Source organism: Neolamprologus brichardi, chromosome 10, assembly GCF_056152115.1.
Source record: "Neolamprologus brichardi isolate AB-2024 chromosome 10, ASM5615211v1, whole genome shotgun sequence".
NCBI classification, from domain to species: domain Eukaryota; kingdom Metazoa; phylum Chordata; class Actinopteri; order Cichliformes; family Cichlidae; genus Neolamprologus; species Neolamprologus brichardi.
The window spans coordinates 4380219-4404090 of record NC_142113.1 but is presented as its reverse complement, the minus strand read 5'-3'; the positions used below and the strand labels follow the sequence as shown (position 1 = coordinate 4404090).

At 41.3% G+C, this 23872-nt stretch overlaps 2 protein-coding genes across 2 annotated transcripts; both read left to right on the top strand.

The window, feature by feature from the left end:
- The first annotated feature begins 8032 nt into the window (after positions 1-8032).
- On the top strand, positions 8033-9586 carry LOC148100808 (uncharacterized). Its single transcript, XM_087846788.1, has one exon. The coding sequence runs from the start codon at positions 8033-8035 to the stop codon at positions 9584-9586; it is 1554 nt and encodes a 517-aa protein (XP_087702914.1).
- A 12434-nt stretch (positions 9587-22020) lies between these two features.
- On the top strand, positions 22021-23574 carry LOC148100807 (uncharacterized). Its single transcript, XM_087846787.1, has one exon. It carries the CDS (start codon positions 22021-22023, stop codon positions 23572-23574), a length of 1554 nt encoding a protein of 517 aa, XP_087702913.1.
- The last annotated feature ends 298 nt before the right edge of the window (positions 23575-23872 follow it).

Sequence of the window (23872 nt, the reverse complement as noted above, 5' to 3'; positions counted from 1 at the left end):
GCATGTGAGTTGTCTGAATTGCAAGCTACAGGGATGGAAGCTGACAAGACAGCTGCAGTTAATAAAGTACAGCACAAAACAGGACGTGACACCACGGCTAGAAACAAATGGACACCCTCATGGCAGCCGAATAACCGCTGTGGAAACTGTGGAGGCAGATATCCTCATGAGCAAGGCTGCCCAGCCAAAGACAAAATCTGTCATTCTTGTGGCAAATACAATCATTTTGCAAAGCAATGTCGCTCAAAGAGAAAAGAGACACATTGTGGAAAGAAGTAGAAGAAAAACCTGCCACCGCAAACTGTTCATCAACTAACAGATAGCGCTGCACACGTGGAGACAGGGCACACATCCAGCAGTGATGACGCTTATGTATATGTGGTGAACACAGCTCAACATCCTAAACTCCCACATACTGAAGTCAGAGTAATGGGCACCCAGATACCGGTGCTAATCCATTCTGGGGCCACTGCTAACTGCTTAACTGAAGCTACCTACAACAAACTGACACCACGTCCTACGTTGACTTCTACAGACATCAAGATTTACCCATACCACTCATCTACGTCTCTCCCTGTGTGTGGTGCATTCAGGTGCAGTGTGGAAAAACAAGACAAAACAGTTAGGTGTTCCTTCTTTGTCATTAAAGGAGGAGGTTTCAATATTTTTGAGTTTTGAAACCTCAAAAGCCTTGGGACTCCTCCATATTGTCACTGCGGTCTCTTCTCAGTCTCAACGTTCTGTTGCAGACAAGCTAGTAGAACAACACCCAGAACTTTTCAAGGGAATTGGAAAACTCAAAGATTTGCAGTGAAACTGCACATAAACACAGATGTAAAATCAACCTGTCAACCACACAGACGTGTTACTTTTCATTTACGTCAAAAAGTGGAGGACGAACTTCAGAAATTAGAAGCTGATGACATGATTGAAAAGGTTACGGGACCAACACCGTGGGTTTCACCCATTGTAACACTGCCAAAACCAAAGAATCCGGACGACGTACGGATTAGGGCTGGGACAACGCGTCGACATAATCGATTACGTCGACACGTAAAATACGTCGACGTAAAAAAATCTGCGTCGATGCGTCGTCACTTTCAAAAAAAGACATGGCGGCAGCGAGTAGCGGCAACATGAGTGAGGCAGTTGCAGTCGACTTAAACCACTCCACCCGAACACGCAGTTTTACAGTATGGGGATATTTTAACCGAAAAGGAAGTGATTCAGTCGTTTGCCGGCTTTGTGAGGTGGAAATGGCCTATCATGAAAGCACGACGGCATCCAGGAGCAGCTTCTGCAAAGGACAAACCACCGTAAGTTTTCAACTTTTTTACTAACGCTAGTTTTTACCCGTTAATTCATGCAAAATGAGTCGGAATGCGCGCAGGCTGATTATCAGAATCGGCGGAAGACGAAAATGTGAGACAGCGAATTGGCCGCAGGAAAAATGTTAAGGATAACGCACCACCTGCTAAACGTAGCCGTCGTGGACACTATTACAACATTGTTAAAGTGCTTGCAAAATCAAAATGACAACAAACTCTTGATTTGTCAAATTTAATGTGTTTCATCCTATTTAAACGCTGTTTTTATACATAATGCTTCTCCAGCTTGATCTTATAGGACAAAGTTATGCCATCTAATGACTAGAAAGCAGTGCACCAGTAAAGGTGCCATCAGCTATGGCTGTTTAAACGTTATTTTTTGCAGCCATCACGATTACTGCATATCATATGTTCAACATTGGGGATTATCATTAACCTTTTACTGTTATGCTATGAAAGCACATGGCATAACAGTGTGTGTGTGCGTGAGTGTATATATATATATATATATATATATATATATATATATATATATATATATATATATATATATATATTAGGGGTGCAACGATACTCGTATCGATATTGAACCGTTCGATACAGTGCTTTCGGTTCGGTACGCATATGTATCGAACAATACAACATTTTTAATTTATTTTATCAACTTTCCTTCTGACGGTGCTGTCTGTGTTGAGCGCTCAGTGGATCTGCGCTCGACAGTGCAGCCTAGGCGGAGTAGTCGAACGCAGATTCACTGAGCGCAGGGCAAGCTAGCGAGACAGAAGTTAAGCTCGTTGCAACATGGCAAATTGAACCTTCCCCACCCTCATTCAGATCTGGCGTCTGGAACTATTTTGGTCTTCATGTGACGTATGACCCTGAAGGTAAGCGTGTCATGGACAAAAGTAAAACAGTATGTCAGATGTGCCACGCAATGCTCAATTACATGAGTGGGAACTAGTGTGTTAGCGCAGTTAGCTCGTTAATGTGTTGACGCTGTCCAGCCCCACACACGGGGCAATCCGCGGTAGCTCGTTAACGGAAATTTGCCGTGTTGTGGCGTTAACCTCATTTCAGATTAAGGCTGACAGCACTAGTGGGAACACAACGAATATGACTGCACATTTACCCGATAGCATCCTAGTGCAAAGACAAGTGGAAGCAGACAAAAACAACAAGCATGCATACAAACTTTACCCGAGTCATTTAGACAGCCGTTAGCACATGATTCTCCTTATGGGGACCTGATATGTTTAATATGCTGCTGAGAATATAGCCCAGAAGAAGCGTATAGTATAGCTTTTATTTTGGAAAGAGACATTTCTCTGTAATAAACTCTCTTTTCCAAAGATGAGTGATTCCTCAATCAGATACAGGGCTCGCAAAATCGCTAGCCCGACGCCCCGGGGCTAGCGATTTTTCCAGTCGGGCTGCCCTGCCCGTCGGCCTATCGTAGGAAGGAAAAATATATGTCAATGCTTTTGCATTCTTTCGGAAATGTAGCTGGGTAATTATGTCATTGGCATCGGTGAGCCACTGTCAATATGTGACATAATTGAAATCGCGTTTGAATTTGCGCTTGTTTTTTGCTTTCACTTTGCAATCGCGTGAACTGTGTATAGAGAGCGACAGTACTGATTGGTGAGTGATGATAATTTGCGCACTAATTCCTCTGACATCGTCTTATCAATCGTTAGCTTACTATGCAAACATGACAAGTGAAATCTCCCGCAGCAAGCTTAAACATGTGAGAGGTTGATCGCACAGAGAATCGCTGAGCGTTATGTGAGTGCGTGTGTAAAAGCAGCAGGATATATATTTTAGTTCTGCTGAGCCAAATAAGACAGGTCAGGGTGAAGAAGTGACAGCCAAAGAAAAGCTTACCACAAAACGGAAAAGTTATGACAAATCAGACTATAAGGCAAAAAGAAAGTGCAGCTTTATGGTTTCATGGACAAAAGAATTTCTGTGGCTGCAATATGACGAGCTAAATAACCAGGGCTGCACATAAGTGGTCCGCAGGTGCGTATTCGCTGTCAAAATAAAAAACGCGCACAAGATAAGAAGTTGCAGCGCGTGTTTGCATACATAAGATTTTCAGGAGGAGGACAGACATTTGTTTAGAACTCTTAAAGATGTCGAAGAAGCTCCTTTAAGCAATTACTTTGGTGTTCCTCCACCTCCAAAGAAATGTCAGGAGTCCGAACCACAAAAGAAGCGCGTATTCTCGGAAAAGTGGTTGCAGGAGGTGAGCTGGCTTCAAACAAATGATGAACGCACAGAGAGGTGGTGCAGAATGTGCCGTGAAAATTTAATAAATGACAAATTAATAAAAAGGCATGAACATTTTTTTGTGTATCGAAAAAATATCGAACCGTGACACCAAAGTATCGAACCGAACCGAACCGTGAATTTTGTGTATCGTTGCACCCCTAATATATATATATATATATATATATATATATATATATATATATATATGCTTTCCATATAATTATTTTGTAATTATTCGACTTCATCTGTGTGCGATTTATGGTTTCAGGAACAAACAGAAAAGTCTGGAGGACTACTGTCAGAGAAGAAGTACACCATGCACACCCCAGGACGTGGCTGTACTTACCGAGAGCGTCTTATCTATGATTTTAAAAGACAAGAGACCACTTGCTGTGGGTGAGGGATTCACCACTTTCCAACAGGTTACACTCTGCCGTCTAGGCGTCATTTTACAAGCATGATGGAGAGAAAGTATGAAACTTCAGTGGAGAAACTAAGGAATGAACTAAAAGAGGCCACATCCAAAATCTCCCTTACCACTGATGCTTGGGCAAGTCTGGTCACAGAGTCCTACTTAGGGGTAACTTGTCATTTCATTATTTGTTCAAAGACGCCATTGCTGCTGTTTGTATATTATTAATTTTTTGCTATGATTTCCTTTGTTATATTTGTTTGCACAACATTTAATTTTTTGTTAAAAACAGAAGATTGTACTACAATGTTATTGTGGATTTTGTTTTGTGAATGGAGAGCACTTTTTGGCAGAATGCAAAGTGAATGTTACATTTTGTTTGTTTAAAGACACCATTGTTGCTATTTATTTGAAATGTTTTGCTAACTTTTCCTTTTATATATGTTTGCACATTTCATTTCTTGTTAAATGCTATCTCTATTGTATTGATTGTACGACCTCTACAACTTTATTTTGCAATTTGTTTTTTATTAAAAGGTCTTCAAATGAATAAATTTGTGTTTTTCATTTATATACATAAATTAGTAAATGTGAAATTGCTATACAAGTCAAATAATGGGGAAAAAAATCGTTAATCGAATCGAATCGAAATCGAATCGGATTAAAAAATGAATCGTTAGATTAATCGATGCATCGAAAAATTAATCGCTAGATTCATCGCTTAGGAAAATAATCGTTTTGCCCAGCCCTAGTACGGATATGTGTGGACATGAGACAAGCAAATACTGCAATCAAACGAGAACGACACGTCACGCCCACGATTGATGATGTAATCCATGAGCTGAATGGATCTACGGTGTTCTCAAAACTTGATCTCAGGGCAGGATACCACCAATTTGAATTACACCCTGACAGCCGCTACATTACGACGTTCACTACTCATCTGGGATTTCGGCGCTATAAAAGACTGAGCTTTGGAGTCTCTTCTGCAGCTGAAGTGTTCCAAAATGCTATTTATCAGACGCTGCAAGGACTGAACGGAGTCAAAAATCTCAGTGATGACATTATAGTCTTTGGCAGGGACCAGGCTGATCATGACAGCAATCTTACAGCTCTCTTTAAGCGACTATCAGAGTCAGGTCTTACTCTGAATCGAGAGAAGTGTGAATTTAATAAAACAAAACTTGAGTTTTTTGGTTTCATCCTCTCTGCAGGTGGCATTTCAGCAGATCCTAAAAAGGTTGCAGCAGTTCAACACGCTCCCAACCCAAAAACACCTGCTGACATCAAAAGTCTCCTTGGCATGGCCAATTACTGCTCAAGGTTCATCAGAGACTTCTCATCGATCTCTGAGCCGCTGCGCTCCACCCCTTGGACATGGGGTCAAGACCAAGAAACTGCGTTGCAGGCACTCAAGGTCAGTCTCACAAGCGACACGACGATGTCCTACTTCTATCCCAGCAGACACACTGAACTGATTGTTGATGCTAGTCCAGTAGGACTGGGCGCCATCCTCTGTCAAAAAGATGAAAAGGGGATGAAGCACATTATTGCATATGCAAGCAGAGCACTGAGTGATGTGGAAACGAGATACTCGCAGACTGAGAAAGAAGCACTCGCCACTGTGTGGAGGTGCGAACAATTCCATTTGTATGTTTATGGACATCCATTCACACTGGTGACCGATCACAAGGCACTCAAAATCATCTGGAATAACCCAAGATCAAAACCACCTGCCAGAATAGAAAGATGGGGACTGAGACTTCAGCCATATAACTTCAGAGTGGAATACAGAAAAGGAGCTGATAATCCAGCTGACTTTATGTCACGTCATCCAGTGCCAACACAGGAGAATGAAAGTGCTCGTGCATGTAAGGTTGCAGAAGAGTATGTCAATTTCTTCTCTTATCACTCCACCCCAAAAGCCATGACACTTCACGAGATAAAAACAGAGACTCTGAAAGACCAGGTTCTGCAGGAAGTCATCGGTCACATCAGGAACAACACGTGGCATCTAACAGATAAATCCCAGCATGCTGACATTTTGAAATCATTCAAACATGTTCAAAGTGAACTAACAGTAGCTGACTCATCTGACTTCATACTCAGAGGCACGAGGATAGTTATTCCAACTGTCCTACAAGAAAGAGCAATACAACTGGCACACGAAGGGCACCAGGGTATCGTCAAGACCAAAGCGCTGCTACGTACCAAAGTATGGTTCCCAGAGATCGATCGGAAAGCAGAATCTGCAGTTCAAAACTGTCTGCCATGCCAAGCTAGCACACCTGTCACACACACTGACCCTCTGCAGATGTCACCATTACCCGAAACGCCCTGGCACAGTGTCAGTGCAGACTTTTATGGACCGCTCCCTACGGGGGAATACCTGCTCGTTATCACAGACGAGTATTCTCGCTATCCAGTCGTTGAAAGTGTACGCTCAACATCAGCATCTTCTGTTATCCCAGTCATTGACAAAGTGTTCTCCATGTTTGGAATCCCAAGGACAGTAAAAACTGACAATGGTCCTCCTTTTAACAGTGAGGCTTTCTCACAGTTTGCAGACTACCTAGGATTTCATCGTCGCAAAATCACACCTTGTTGGCCTCAGGCGAACGCCATTGCTGAGAGATTTACGAGAACCCTATGCAAAGCACTGAGAGTTGCCGAGATGCAGGGCACACCATGGAGACAGCAACTAAACATCTTTCTTCGTGAGTACAGATCTACACCTCATTGCACAACAGCGAGCTCACCAGCTGAAATACTGTTTCAACACCAGCTATACACCAAGCTCCCTTTCGTTAACACCACTCCACGGAAGTGTTCAGACGCTGAAGTGAGAGCAAGGGATGATAGTGCAAAGATCAAGATGAAGGTGATCGCAGATGCAACTCGTCGCGTCAGACCACATTTACTAAGTCTGGGTGACACAGTGCTGCATCGCCAACCCAAGCACAACAAATTATCCACACCATACAATGCAAAACCCTATAAAGTGACTAAAGTTAAGGGTTCTGAAATTACAACTACAAGGGATGGACACTCAATTGACAGGAATGCCTCATCCTTCAAGAAAATCAGACATGGACTTGAAGATGCCCCACCTGGACGGCATGTCGACCCCGCCTTAACAGACAAGCCCAGATACCAAGTCAGATCAAACAGACGCGTACCTATGCATCTGTCTGATTACATCAGATCTAAGACTTGAATATCTCAGTGACCCGTTAAAGGTTACGCTGCGTGTAACATGTTTGTTGTTCCTGAATCTAACACTGTAACCAGTATTCTAGTGTTGAATGTTGATAGTGATTAGTCAGAGATCTGCGCAAATGCAGTGCTATTTAAGTGATGTTTCGGTGTGGAGAAACTCAAGTAATAAGAACGTTCAGTAATTTTATTAGGTGTTGTTATCATAGGTTCCGAATAATAATTCACCTCACTGAGTACCTAAGTTTGTTAAAGAAAAAAAGAAAAGGAGGTGATTGTGATGTTTACAGAACTTTTATTTTGAAAGGTCGAATGTAAGGCAGAAGGAGGATATAGAAAAAGGAGACAACAGAAAACGGTAGATGAACAAGTTAGCGCTGCAGACTGTGTTGCCGCTGCAAGCCTGAGAATTAAAGAATGGAACTGAGAAATACTGAAGGTGTCATCATTAATGTTTGAGGCATGCAAACATAACAGTACCGCTGAAAGCGGCCGTCATCCAGGCGCAGCTCCTGGAGCAAATGGTGAAAACTCAAAAAAACTTAAAAAAAAAACAAAAAAAACAAAAAAAAACATCCCCATTTTAAAATGTCATGTGACAATCTGATTGGCTTACGGAATGATGATGTCACAAGATGTGACATCATTAATACCTTTGATCCTTTGAAGTTCTGAAGTCTATAAATAGGGATCAGAAGCAGCAATTTTAAAGCAGTTTGTTCGCAGACTTCAAACGTTCGACACGAGATACATTTGGAAATATTTCTAAGCCTTTTCAGAGTCACTGTGCACAGGCTCCAACATGGGACGAAAACGCCGACAAAGAAAAATAAATAATGCTGCCTCTCCTTCGTGGTCTGGCCAGCCAATCTCTTCAGGAGAAATAACCATGGATGTTGTCTTATCAATCCAAAGGGCATTACAGGAAAGTCAGAAGGAAAACTCTGACCTCCATGACAAAGTTAAACAAATTGAAGAAGAGAAGCTTCAACTAGAGGAGAAGTGCAGACAATTGGAAGCACGAAATAAAGACCTGGAAGGAAAACAGCAACGGCAGCCTGATATAAAAATTATCAATGAGGGAATGAAGTTTGGTCAAGGACGAAAGAATTTTTTTTCCCGTATTTTTTCATCGGGAACACAGAGTGCTGAATTAAAAGAAACATCTGCCCAGCTTCAAGGAAAGAAAGCTACTATTGAGGAGATACAGATACTTCAAGGAAAGCTCGATGAAGCTGAGAAAACAATTGAAAAAATCCGCCAACAGAAGACTGAACAGGAAATACAAATGGAGCACAAACTGAAAGAGCTTCTTGAAGAAAAAAAGCAACAGGAAGAAGAAAAACGTATTATCCAGGACTTTGAGAGAAGGAATCTAGAACTGCGAGAATTTTGTAATGAAATGATGGAAAAAACATCTGAACTGGAAAGAAAAAAGACAATGCGACTGCAGCGCAAACTCAAAGACATGAGGGAAATGTGCGTAGATCTGGCAGTCAGGTTTGGTGAAACAGAGTTCAAAAATATAGAGCTTCTTGAAGAAAAAGAGAAACAGGAAGAAGAAAAACGTATTCTCCAGGATTTTGAGAGAAGGAATCTAGAACTGCGAGAATTTTGTAATGAAATGAAGGACAAAAAACCTGAACTGGAAAGAGAAACAGAAATACCAATGGAGGACAAACTCAAAGCCATGAGGGAAATGTACGTAGAGCTGAAAGTCAGGTTTGATGAAACAGAGTGCAAAAATAAAGAGCTTCTTGAAGAAAAAGAGAAACAGGAAGAAGAAAAACGTATTCTCCAGGACTTTGAGAGAAGGAATCTAGAACTGCGAGAATTTTGTAATGAAATGAGGGAGAAAACACCTGACCTGGAAAGAGAAAAGGAAATACTGGAAAGACAATGTTCAGAGATGCAGTGTACGATCGATGGAATGAGGAAAAAACACTCAGAGCTCATGAATGAAATGTTGTTGAGGGTCAGTGACTTGGAGAGCCAAATAAGTGAAATGCAGGCACAAAAGCAACAACAAGAGAAAAAATATGAATACCTGCTGCTTATGCATCAAGTATTCAAGAGAAAAATTGACCTGATAGAAGAGATGTACAAGAAAAAACAAGAGAGAAATACAGACATGTGCAAGGCAAATCAAATGGAGGAGGCAACATACGAAGACCCGAAAGAAAAGCCTAGAAAAGAACAAGCAGGATTAAAAGAAATGGAGCAAAGATGCAAGCAACTCGAGGAGCAAAATGCAGAAACAAACGATCAGTTGAGAACCCTTATCCTGGAGAAAAAAGCGCTCATGGAAAAATACCTGGAAATGAAGAAAAGAGGCGTCTGCTGGTTATTCAGATGATTTAGCCTCGTCCTCCTCCACCTGTGATCCATCTTAATTTTCACCTCTCCTGTCCCCCCTCTCCCTTTCTCTCCTAACACATATTCCCTACCTTCTTAATCTTTTTTCTTTTTTTCACCCTCACCCCCCCCCCCCCCCCCTTTCCCCCCAACCAGTCCCAGCAGTTGACTGCCCCCTCCTGAGCCTGGTTCTGCTGGAGGCTTCTGCCCGTTAAAAGGCAGTTTTTCCTCCCCACTGTCGCCTAGTGCTTGCTCAGAGGGGATTGTTGGGGTTTTCTCTCCTCCTCCCTTCCCCCCTACCCCCCTTACCCCTCCCCCCCCCCTTCATTTATTTATTTGATTGTTTAAGTTTCCTTTTATGTTGTTTCTGTAGTTACTTGTTTTACTTTTTTCAACTTATGTAACAAAATAATAAACCAATTGAATTTATCCTTTGAGTATTTTTCATCTAATCTTTACAGAATTAAGCTCTGTCTTTTATTTGCTTGTTAAAACTACATAAATGGTGAAGTAAAAACCTGGGATATGGTTTAAAACATTGAAATAGACTAACCAACTAGTCTAAAACTAAGAAACACTTAAATATTACGTTAAATTGAAAACAGTTAAAAAGAGATATCCCTGTTCATAAATGTCATGTGATAATCTCATTGGCTTATGGAGTGATGATGACATCATCACTCCTGGAGGGAAAAAGGTGCACAAAAGTGGCAGGCAGACGAAGAAAAAACACGGCATAATGATACTTTTACGTTTTGAAATCTACAAAGGTTTGCACTGTGAGAATCAACTTGTGAGAACTGTGACTAATCTTCATGTGTGTGTGTAAAAAAAATAAATAAATAAAGTGTATAAAGTGTGTGGCGAGGGGCTAGTTATTCTGAGAAACCCTGCTGCAATAAATGAGGGACCACTGTATATACTTTCTCTATGAGTCTCCAGGTGAAGGCACAGCCATGAAGTCGTCCACTAGACAGTCCCAGATGGCCGTCGCTACCTGGGGGATGATCTGGCACACCGTGGACACACCGACTCTGTAACTGAACGAGATGGTCCTGGAGGAGTCCCTGGTGTCAAGGAACCTGGACAAAATTGTTCAAAATTAATATTATGTGTACTGCAGTTACAAAATTACAAAAAATTACAAAATATTCAAACTCCAAAATACTTTTGTGATGTCAGATTTAAATTACAAAACATAAATCTTACATAAAACATTTTGTAATTATAAGGATAATTACATAATATATATTAGATATAATATAAAACAGTCAGTTGTGTTTTGTTTTAACTTTAACATATCATAATTTGATTGGTAGCAACTTTTACCACTACAGTGAGCCAATCACTCATAATTCCTAAACATGTCAATCAGGTAGGAATGAAGTAAGACATTAATAGAAATAAAGAGTTGTATGTAGCCCTTTCCTTGCATAAATCATTGTTAATATTTTTGAAAAATTAGCCTGTGATAAGACAGCATATCAAGATAGAATATGCTGGATAGAACCATATAACTAAAGATGAACCAAACTGTTCACAATTTTATCTAACTCTCAGTTTTAAGAAAGGCTGGTGACCCCTGTTATAGAGTCTGACAGCTGCTGGGATTATATACAAATATTTAACTATACCAGAATTAAACCAGGTCGAAATAAAAAAAACGGAGTGAGTATCACTACAAAGATCAACCCACAGTGGTCCTCATACCACAGTTTGATATCAGCAAACACCGAGAGCATACACTGATATGACACCACAGCCATGCTATCAATGCAAACACTGATAACACAGCATAAATCGAATTAAATCGGGACTTGATGAGACCGTTTGAGTACGGCTGGGCGATATGGCCTAAAATCCATATCGCAATATAATTTGAAGTATGTGCGGTAACGATATATATCACGATATAAGCCAAATAACTATATATGTAAGATTTAAATGTGCTGTTGCTCACAAGTAAAATGTGAAATAATCAGCAGCTTGTTTTGATTTCAATATTTATTTCCCATAATAAGTTCAACAGGGCAGATGTACTTAAAATGAGGCTTCAGTTTAGGCAAAATAAAGGCAAATATTACAAACTACACAAAAAGTAGCCGCTAAAGCCTTTAAGTTTCAAAATAGAACAAACAAAACAGACTACTAAATTGTCAGTTCCACTTAGAAACAAAATATTAATTCTAAAAATAAATCTTAGTTTATTTTACAGAAGAAGAGACAAAATTGACTAACTTATAATATTGCTTTGGAAGCGCTGTCTGAGAGACATGTTTATGTTCAAGGAGTTGGTAACGAGGATCCATTACCTTAATTAGCTGCTTGAATCCTTCATTGTGGACCGTGTTTATTGGTAGCATGTCTTTAGCAAGACAGTAAGCTATGGCATTCGTTATGTTGCTATGTCTCTTAGCTTTTTTGTCATATGGTAAGACGCTGGAGAAAGCAGACTCAATTGACTGTTGCTGCTTCACAGGGATTCCCCTGGTTGTTTTCGATGACGAATTAGCGCTTTCAGTCAGAGATTGAGCGTGGGTGGTACTGCTTCAGGTGATAAAAAAGGTTTGTTGTATTTCCAGACTTTGTGCAAACATGCTTTCGGCACAATTTACAGTGCGCGTTACTCTGTTTTTTGTCAGACTTCAAATAGCCGAAAAACCTCCACACTACGGAACTTCTCTGGCCTTTCCTTTCGACAATCTCTCTGGCATTGGAACCGTCATCTGTGCTCTCTTCGGTAACTTGGTCACCTAGACTTTTCTCTAGTCGGAACACTCATTTTCTCCATTACCCGGCCTCACGGCGGCTGGCTGCTTCCCAAACAAATACACATGCGCGGCTTGGCACTTGAGCTGTACATAACAAGATACATGACGTGATGCTGCGGCTGTGATTGGTTCGGCTCTGCACTACTTAATTTGTATTGGCTATTCATTTTTTATAAGAGAGGAAGAGAGAGAAAGATGAGGTCTATCGCAATAATTTAATTTTTCTATCGAGAAAAAGGTATTTCGCAATACATATCGTTATTGTTCTATCGCCCAGCTCTAATCACTGATATATATTCTTTTCTTCTGTATAACGTATTTTCCACAAAAAAAATCATTTAATTTTCTCAAAAATCGAGAGTGTGCCTTATGTATGAATTCTGGTGACCTCGAACCGATTTCTGCATGCAAAAATTGTTTAAAAAACGTTAAAAAAATGTTTTAGCACAACTTTGGTAAGCTGCACTGCTTAATGGATTGTCAGAGCATTAAGGCTGCCGTGGTGAGGAGCTTCGCGGAGTAATCTGGGTCCAAAACTCCGTCCATTTCAGGTCCCAAAGTCAAACGAACACTAAGAGTTAAAAACGGTCTAAATTCTTTCATCTTTAATTAAATCATCAGCGTTGCTGCTTTATCTGGTGTAACAATTACATTTTACATCCATGAAAACAGAATTTATTAAATATAACGGAGTTAGAAGTTAACAGGAAGTTAGCTCGCTAGTTTCCACCTAAACATTTCATACCATGTTCTGACAGAGACTTTTGAAACTAATTAAAACGTACAGCTCTGCTACCACTTCCAACATAAATGAAGACAGAAAACTAAACAGCAGTGGCGTTTGCAGGGTTACTGAAGTTGGATTACCTGGTATATAATGATGTGCTACGTGATTGCTAGCGACACAGCTATGTTAGCATAACATTAGCACAGTGAAGCTGGAGGATGAACGCCAACTTTTTTCCACTCATTAAAAGTTAACGTGACAGATTCTGGTGGTCAGGGACAAATGCAATCGCATAGCAGGATGCTATACACTGGCCAAACTTCAGTCAGGAGAACAACTGAGATTATTCATCCACAATACGAGGTTAGTTATTAATATACTGCAAGTAAGTAAGTAAAGTAAGTAAAATTTATTTATATAGCGCTTTTCACAGATAAAAATCACAAAGTGCTTTACAACACAGGAAATGGGAATATAAAAACAATATAACAGTAAATAAAACAATGAAAAACAATAAAACTATAAAAACAGCATAAGAAGAAATTAATCAAATGCTTTTCTAAATAAAAATGTCTTCAGCTGTTTCTTAAAAGAATCAATGGAGTCCGTGCAGCGAAGAGACAGCGGGAGAGAATTCCACAACCGTGGTGCCGCAGTCTGAAAGGCCCGATCACCACGAGTTTTAAAACGAGTGCGCGGTACCACCAGCAGTCTCTGATCTAATGACCTTAAAGCCCGAGAAGATGTATGTGGTTTCAGCAGGTCAGATAAATATTGAGGAGCCTGACCATGTAGGGCCCTAAAGGTTAGAAGTAAAATTTTAAAATGAAACCTAAAATTTACAGGCAACCAGTGAAGGGAGGCCAAGACTGGAGTGATATGTGATCTTCTCTTTGTGCCTGTTAAGAGACGTGCTGCAGCAATCTGCACAGTCTGAAGATGATTTAAGGCTGATTTGTTAAAACAAGTAAAAAGGCCATTACAATAGTCTAAACGAGAAGAAATAAAAGCATGAATAATCATCTCAGGTTCAAGCTTTGATACCATTAGTCTGAGTTTAGAGATATTCCGTAAATGATAAAAACAGTTTCGGACCAGCTGCTTAGAATGCTGCTCGAGCAACATCGAGCTGTCAAATATGACACCAAGATTTCTAAGGCTTGATTTTACAGAAGGGTCTAAGAAGCTGATATGCTGTCTAATTTCTGTGGTCTGGAGCAATAATTAGAGTTTCTGTTTTATCAGAGTTTAGTTGGAGAAAATTGTCATATAACCATTTGTTGATTTCTGTCAGGCAATTACTTAAATTAGACAATTTATAAAACTCAGACATTTTGAAGGAACAGTATAGTTGGATGTCGTCAGCATAGAGATGATAGGAGATATATTTATAGCGCTTAATAATTTGGCCTAGGGGAAATACATAAAGTAAAAAGAGAATTGGACCCAGGACACATCCCTGAGGTACCCCACACGGCAAAACTGTTGATTGTGATGTGACATGATTCATGCAAACAGTAAAAGATCTCTCAGACAGATATGATATAAACCATTTTAAAACAACACCAGTAATCCCAAACAAGTTCTCGAGTCTGTTTATCATGATACTGTGATCTACAGTGTCAAAAGCAGAGCTGAGATCCAACAGGACTAGCACGAGCACTGTGTACTCTCCAGAGTCTGCTGCCATCAAGATATCACTAGATACTATAAGTAAGGCCGTTTCAGTGGAATGCAATTTACGAAAACCAGACTGGAAAGTGTCCATAACAGCATTTTTATCCAGGAAATAGTTAAGTTGTTCTAGTACTAGTTTTTCTAAAATTTTTCGATATAAAGGGCAATTTGGATATTGGCCTATAACTGTTAGGAAGAGATGGATCCAGCTGAGGTTTCTTTAATATTGGCTCAACAATAGCTTGTTTAAAGAAGCTGGGGACTGAGCCAGTATGAAGAGAAGTATTTATCATTTCCACAATACAGGGGCCAATTGATTCAATTCAATTCAATTTTATTTATATAGCGCCAAATCACAACAAATGTCGCCTCAAGGCGCTTCATAGATACAGAGAAAAGCCCAACAATCATATGACCCCCTATGAGCAAGCACTTTGGCGACAGTGGGAAGGAAAAACTCCCTTTTAACAGGAAGAAACCTCCGGCAGAACCAGGCTCAGGGAGGGGCGGGGCCATCTGCTGCGACCGGTTGGGGTGAGAGAAGGAAGACAGGATAAAAGACATGCTGTGGAAGAGAGACAGAGATTAATAACAGATACGATTCAATACAGAGAAGTCTGTTAACACATAGTGAGTGAGAAAGGTGACTGGAAAGGAAAAACTCAATGCATCATGGGAATCCCCCGGCAGCCTACATCTATTGCAGCATAACTAAGGGAGGATTCAGGGTCACCTGGTCCAGCCCTAACTATATGCTTTAGCAAAAAGGAAAGTTTTAAGCCTAATCTTAAAAGTAGAGATAGTGTCTGTCTCCCGAATCCAAACTGGAAGCTGGTTCCACAGAAGAGGGGCCTGAAAACTGAAGGCTCTCCCTCCCATTCTACTTTTAAATACTCTAGGAACAACAAGTAGGCCTGCAGAGCGGGAGCGAAGTGCTCTAATAGGGTGATATGGTACTACAAGGTCATTAAGATAAGATGGGGCCTGATTATTTAAGACCTTGTATGTGAGGAGCAGGATTTTGAATTCAATTCTGGATTTAACAGGAAGCCAATGAAGGGAAGCCAAAACAGGAGAAATATGCTCTCTCTTTCTAGTCCCTGTCAGTACTCTTGCTGCAGCATTTTGGATTAACTGAAGGCTTTTCAGTGAGTTTTTTGGACATCCTGATAATAATGAATTGCAGTAGTCCAGCCTGGAAGTAATAAATGCATGAACTAGTTTTTCAGCGTCACTCTGAGACAGGATATTTCTAATTTTAGAGATGTTGCGCAAATGGAAGAACGCAGTCTCACATATTTGTTTAATATGTGCGTTGAAGGACATATCCTGGTCAAAAATGACTCCAAGGTTCCTCACAGTGTTACTGGAGGCCAAGGTAATGCCATCCAGAGTAAGAATCTGCTTAGATACCATATTTCTAAGCTTTTCAGCGCCGAGTACAATGACCTCAGTTTTATCTGAGTTAAGAAGCAGAAAGTTAGTGGCCATCCAAGTCTTTATGTCTTTAAGACATTCCTGCAGTTTAACTAATTGGTGTGTGTTATCTGGCTTCATGGACAGATAGAGCTGGGTGTCATCTGCATAGCAGTGAAAATGTATGCTATGTCTTCTAATGATGCTGCCTAGGGGAAGCATGTATAATGTAAACAGAATTGGTCCTAGCACTGAACCCTGTGGAACTCCATAATTAACCTCAGTGTGTGAAGAGGACTCTCCATTTACATGCACAAATTGGAGTCTATTAGATAGATATGATACAAACCACTGCAGTGCAATACCTGTAATACCTACAGCATGTTCTAATCGCTCTAATAGGATATTATGGTCAACAGTATCGAATGCTGCACTAAGGTCAAGAAGGACAAGCACAGAGATGAGTCCACTGTCAGAGGCCATAAGAAGATCATTTGTAACCTTCACTAAAGCTGTTTCTGTGCTGTGATGAACTCTGAAACCTGACTGAAACTCTGAAAATTGAATCAAACACACTAGTGAAAAATGAAGATGGAAGGACATCAAGGGGGCTTGAAGTCTGTTTTATATGACAAAGCAGGCCTCTGATGTCTTGTAATGTAACGGGAGTAAAAGAGGACCAAGTATCAGAGGAGAGCAAGTTGAAAGTTTGATATTTCCCCATATTTCAAAAGTGCTTCATCTCTTTGCTATGACTGTCGCCCGCCATAATTTGCAGATTTTAATGGTTTTAGCCGCCGCTATGCTTTCGACCAAAACAGGCGCAGCTTGATGACATCATCAACATGCGCTATCGGATAGAGCGGTATAATCAAAATCTCTATTGTTGGCCAAATTTATATCGTTTCTATCAGATATCGTTTATATCGCCCACCCCTACTCGCCCTCAAACTGGGCGAGGGAAAGACGGTGGTACCTGTGATGTTTACAGAACTTTTATTTTGAAAGGTCGAATGTAAGGCGGAAGGAGGATATAGAAAAAGGAGACAACAGAAAATGGTAGATGAACAAGTTAGCGCTGCAGACTGTGTTGCTGCTGCAAGCCTGAGAATTAAAGAATGGAACTGAGAAATACTGAAGGTGTCATCATTAATGTTTGAGGCATGCAAACATTACATTGGCGACGAGAGTAAAGGTTACAACCAAAGCAAGACGAAGGAAGTTGCCCTACCCAGAGCTTAGGAGACAAGAACATGGCTGCACACGCTACTCCACTTCCACCCTTCGACACGGACATCGACCTCGGTTCCGTCGGACCTCGCTGGACGAAATGGCTTCAGAGGTTTGAAAACTACACCACGGCAATGAATATTACTGGAGATGCGAGATTAAGAGCATTATTGCTGCATGTGCCTGGTGAAAAAGTGCATGACGTTTACGACACGTTAGCAACGGTTGGCGACAAGTACGCAGATACAAAACAGAAATTGTCAGCATACTTTGCGCCTAAGAAAAACGTGCAGTATCAGATTTATCTATTCAGGAAAACGGTGCAGGAATCAGGTGAAACGTTGGACAACTATCACACCAACCTTAGGATTCTAGCCAAAAACTGTGAGTTTGCAGACATGACTGCAGAAATCAAAACACAAATTATCCAAAGCTGTACATCATCACAGCTGTGTAGAAAAGCACTCAGAGAACCTGATTTAACGTTGGATGATCTATTAAATCATGGGCGTGCATGTGAGTTGTCTGAATTGCAAGCTACAGGGATGGAAGCTGACAAGACAGCTGCAGTTAATAAAGTACAGCACAAAACAGGACGTGACACCACGGCTAGAAACAAATGGACACCCTCATGGCAGCCGAATAACCGCTGTCGAAACTGTGGAGGCAGATATCCTCATGAGCAAGGCTGCCCAGCCAAAGACAAAATCTGTAATTCTTGTGGCAAATACAATCATTTTGCAAAGCAATGTCGCTCAAAGAGAAAAGAGACACATTGTGGAAAGAAGTAGAAGAAAAATCTGCCACCGCAAACTGTTCATCAACTAACAGATAGCGCTGCACACGTGGAGACAGGGCACACATCCAGCAGTGATGACGCTTATGTATATGTGGTGAACACAGCTCAACATCCTAAACTCCCACATACTGAAGTCAGAGTAATGGGCACCCAGATACCGGTGCTAATCGATTCTGGGGCCACTGCTAACTGCTTAACTGAAGCTACCTACAACAAACTGACACCACGTCCTACGTTGACTTCTACAGACATCAAGATTTACCCATACCACTCATCTACGTCTCTCCCTGTGTGTGGTGCATTCAGGTGCAGTGTGGAAAACCAAGACAAAACAGTTAGGTGTTCCTTCTTTGTCATTAAAGGAGGAGGTTTCAATATTTTTGAGTTTTGAAACCTCAAAAGCCTTGGGACTCCTCCATATTGTCACTGCGGTCTCTTCTCAGTCTCAACGTTCTGTTGCAGACAAGCTAGTAGAACAACACCCAGAACTTTTCCAGGGAATTGGAAAACTCAAAGATTTTCAAGTGAAACTGCACATAAACGCAGATGTAAAATCAACCTCTCAACCACACAGACGTGTTCCTTTTCATTTACGTCAAAAAGTGGAGGACGAACTTCAGAAATTAGAAGCTGATGACATGATTGAAAAGGTTACGGGACCAACACCGTGGGTTTCACCCATTGTAACACTGCCAAAACCAAAGAATCCGGACGACGTACGGATATGTGTGGACATGAGACAAGCAAATACTGCAATCGAACGAGAACGACACGTCACGCCCACGATTGATGATGTAATCCATGAGCTGAATGGATCTACGGTGTTCTCAAAACTTGATCTCAGGGCAGGATACCACCAATTTGAATTACACCCTGACAGCCGCTACATTACGACGTTCACTACCCATCTGGGACTTCGGCGCTATAAAAGACTGAGCTTTGGAGTCTCTTCTGCAGCTGAAGTGTTCCAAAATGCTATTTATCAGACGCTGCAAGGACTGAACGGAGTCAAAAATCTCAGTGATGACATTATAGTCATTGGCAGGGACCAGGCTGATCATGACAGCAATCTTACAGCTCTCTTTAAGCGACTATCAGAGTCAGGTCTTACTCTGAATCGAGAGAAGTGTGAATTTAATAAAACGAAACTTGAGTTTTTTGTTTTCATCCTCTCTGCAGGTGGTGTTTCAGCAGATCCTAAAAAGGTTGCAGCAGTTCAACACGCTCCCAACCCAAAAACACCTGCTGACATCAAAAGTCTCCTTGGCATGGCCAATTACTGCTCAAGGTTCATCAGAGACTTCTCATCGATCTCTGAGCCACTGCGCAGGCTCACACACAAGGCCACCCCTTGGACATGGGGTCAAGACCAAGAAACTGCGTTGCAGGCACTCAAGGTCAGTCTCACAAGCGACACGACGATGTCCTACTTCTATCCCAGCAGACAGACTGAACTGATTGTTGATGCTAGTCCAGTAGGACTGGGCACCATCCTCTGTCAAAAAGATGAAAAGGGGATGAAGCACATTATTGCATATGCAAGCAGAGCACTGAGTGATGTGGAAACAAGATACTCGCAGACTGAGAAAGAAGCACTCGCCATTGTGTGGAGTTGCGAACATTTCCATTTGTATGTTTATGGACATCCATTCACACTGGTGACCGATCACAAGGCACTCAAAATCATCTGGAATAACCCAAGATCAAAACCACCTGCCAGAATAGAAAGATGGGGACTGAGACTTCAGCCATATAACTTCCGAGTGGAATACAGAAAAGGAGCTGATAATCCAGCTGACTTTATGTCACGTCATCCAGTGCCAACACAGGAGAATGAAAGTGCTCGTGCATGTAAGGTTGCAGAAGAGTATGTCAATTTCTTCTCTTATCACTCCACCCCAAAAGCCATGACACTTCACGAGATAAAAACAGAGACTCTGAAAGACCAGGTTCTGCAGGAAGTCATCGGTCACATCAGGAACAACACGTGGCATCTAACAGATAAATCCCAGCATGCTGACATTTTGAAATCATTCAAACATGTTCAAAGTGAACTAACAGTAGCTGACTCATCTGACTTCATATTCAGAGGCACGAGGATAATTATTCCAACTGTCCTACAAGAAAGAGCAATACAACTGGCACACGAAGGGCACCAGGGTATCGTCAAGACCAAAGCGCTGCCACGTACCAAAGTATGGTTCCCAGAGATCGATCGGAAAGCAGAATCTGCAGCTCAAAACTGTCTGCCATGCCAAGCTAGCACACCTGTCAGACACACTGACCCTCTGCAGATGTCACCATTACCCGAAACGCCCTGGCACAGTGTCAGTGCAGACTTTTATGGACCACTCCCTACGGGGGAATACCTGCTCGTTATCACAGACGAGTATTCTCGCTATCCAGTCGTTGAAAGTGTACGCTCAACATCAGCATCTTCTGTTATCCCAGTCATTGACAACGTATTCTCCATGGAGACAGCAACTAAACATCTTTCTTCGTGAGTACAGATCTACACCTCATTGCACAACAGCGAGCTCACCAGCTGAAATACTGTTTCAACGCCAGCTATACACCAAGCTCCCTTTCGTTAACACCACTCCACGGAAGTGTTCAGATGCTGAAGTGAGAGCAAGGGATGATAGTGCAAAGATCAAGATGAAGGTGATCGCAGATGCAACTCGTCGCGCCAGACCACACTCACTAAGTGTGGGTGACACAGTGCTGCATCGCCAACCCAAGCACAACAAATTATCCACACCATACAATGCAAAACCCTATAAAGTGACTAAAGTTAAGGGTTCTGAAATTACAGCTACAAGGGATGGACACTCAATTGTCAGGAATGCCTCATGCTTCAAGAAAATCAGACATGGACTTGAAGATGCCCCACCTGGACGGCATGTCGACCCTGCCTTAACAACACACAACACGACAAGCCCAGATACCCAGTCAGATCAAACAGACGCGTACCTATGCATCTGTCTGATTACATCAGATCTAAGACTTGAATATCTGAGTGACCCGTTAAAGGTTACGCTGCGTGTAACATGTTTGTTGTTCCTGAATCTAACACTGTAACCAGTATTCTAGTGTTGAATGTTGATAGTGATTAGTCAGAGATCTGCGCAAATGCAGTGCTGTTTAAGTGATGTTTAGGTGTGGAGAAACTCAAGTAATAAGAACGTTCAGTAATTTTATTAGGTGTTGTTATCATAGGTTCAGATTAATAATTCACCTCACTGAGTACCTAAGTTTGTTAAAGAAAAAAAGAAAGGAGGTGATTGTGATGTTTACAGAACTTTTATTTTGAAAGGTCGAATGTAAGGCAGAAGGAGGATATAGAAAAAGGAGACAACAGAAAACGGTAGATGAACAAGTTAGCGCTGCAGACTGTGTTGCCGCTGCAAGCCTGAGAATTAAAGAATGGAACTGAGAAATACTGAAGGTGTCATCATTAATGTTTGAGGCATGCAAACATTACAGTACCGCTGAAAGCGGCCGTCATCCAGGCGCAGCTCCTGGAGCAAATGGTGAAAACTGCAAAAAAAACTTTAAAAAAAAACAACAAAAAAACAAAAAAAACCATCCCCATTTTAAAATGTCATGTGACAATCTGATTGGCTTACGGAATGATGATGTCACAAGATGTGACATCATTAATACCTTTGATCCTTTGAAGTTCTGAAGTCTATAAATAGGGATCAGAAGCAGCAATTTTAAAGCAGTTTGTTCGCAGACTTCAAACGTTCGACACGAGATACATTTGCAAATATTTCTAAGCCTTTTCAGAGTCACTGTGCACAGGCTCCAACATGGGACGAAAACGCCGACAAAGAAAAATAAATAATGCTGCCTCTCCTTCGTGGTCTGGCCAGCCAATCTCTTCAGGAGAAATAACCATGGATGTTGTCTTATCAATCCAAAGGGCATTACAGGAAAGTCAGAAGGAAAACTCTGACCTCCATGACAAAGTTAAACAAATTGAAGAAGAGAAGCTTCAACTAGAGGAGAAGTGCAGACAATTGGAAGCACGAAATAAAGACCTGGAAGGAAAACAGCAACGGCAGCCTGATATAAAAATTATCAATGAGGGAATGAAGTTTGGTCAAGGACGAAAGAATTTTTTTTCCCGTATTTTTTCATCGGGAACACAGAGTGCTGAATTAAAAGAAACATCTGCCCAGCTTCAAGGAAAGAAAGCTACTATTGAGGAGATACACATACTTCAAGGAAAGCTCGATGAAGCTGAGAAAACAATTGAAAAAATCCGCCAACAGAAGACTGAACAGGAAGTACAAATGGAGCACAAACTGAAAGAGCTTCTTGAAGAAAAAAAGCAACAGGAGGAAGAAAAACGTATTCTCCAGGACTTTGAGAGAAGGAATCTAGAACTGCGAGAATTTTGTAATGAAATGAAGGAAAAAACATCTGAACTGGAAAGAAAAAAGACAATACGATTGCAGCGCAAACTCAAAGACATGAGGGAAATGTGCGTAGATCTGGCAGTCAGGTTTGGTGAAACAGAGTTCAAAAATATAGAGCTTCTTGAAGAAAAAGAGAAACAGGAAGAAGAAAAACGTATTCTCCAGGACTTTGAGAGAAGGAATCTAGAACTGCGAGAATTTTGTAATGAAATGAGGGAGAAAACACCTGAACTGGAAAGAGAAACAGAAATACCAATGGAGGACAAACTCAAAGCCATGAGGGAAATGTACGTAGAGCTGAAAGTCAGGTTTGATGAAACAGAGTGCAAAAATAAAGAGCTTCTTGAAGAAAAAGAGAAACAGGAAGAAGAAAAACGTATTCTCCAGGACTTTGAGAGAAGGAATCTAGAACTGCGAGAATTTTGTAATGAAATGAGGGAGAAAACACCTGACCTGGAAAGAGAAAAGGAAATACTGGAAAGACAATGTTCAGAGATGCAGTGTACGATCGATGGAATGAGGAAAAAACACTCAGAGCTCATGAATGAGATGTTGTTGAGGGTCAGTGACTTGAAGAGCCAAATAAGTGAAATGCAGGCACAAAAGCAACAACAAGAGAAAAAATATGAATACCTGCTGCTTATGCATCAAGTATTCAAGAGAAAAATTGACCTGATAGAAGAGATGCACAAGAAAAAACAAGAGAGAAATACAGACATGTGCAAGGCAAATCAAATGGAGGAGGCAACATACGAAGACCCGAAAGAAAAGCCTAGAAAAGAACAAGCAGGATTAAAAGAAATGGAGCAAAGATGCAAGCAACTCGAGGAGCAAAATGCAGAAACAAACGATCAGTTGAGAACCCTTATCCTGGAGAAAAAAGCGCTCATGGAAAAATACCTGGAAATGAAGAAAAGAGGCGTCTGCTGGTTATTCAGATGATTTAGCCTCGTCCTCCTCCACCTGTGATCCATCTTAATTTTCACCTCTCCTGTCCCCCCTCTCCCTTTCTCTCCTAACACATATTCCCTACCTTCTTAATCTTTTTTCTTTTTTTCACCCTCACCCCCCCCCAACCAGTCCCAGCAGTTGACTGCCCCCTCCTGAGCCTGGTTCTGCTGGAGGCTTCTGCCCGTTAAAAGGCAGTTTTTCCTCCCCACTGTCGCCTAGTGCTTGCTCAGAGGGGATTGTTGGGGTTTTCTCTCCTCCTCCCTTCCCCCCTTCCCCCCTTACCCCTTCT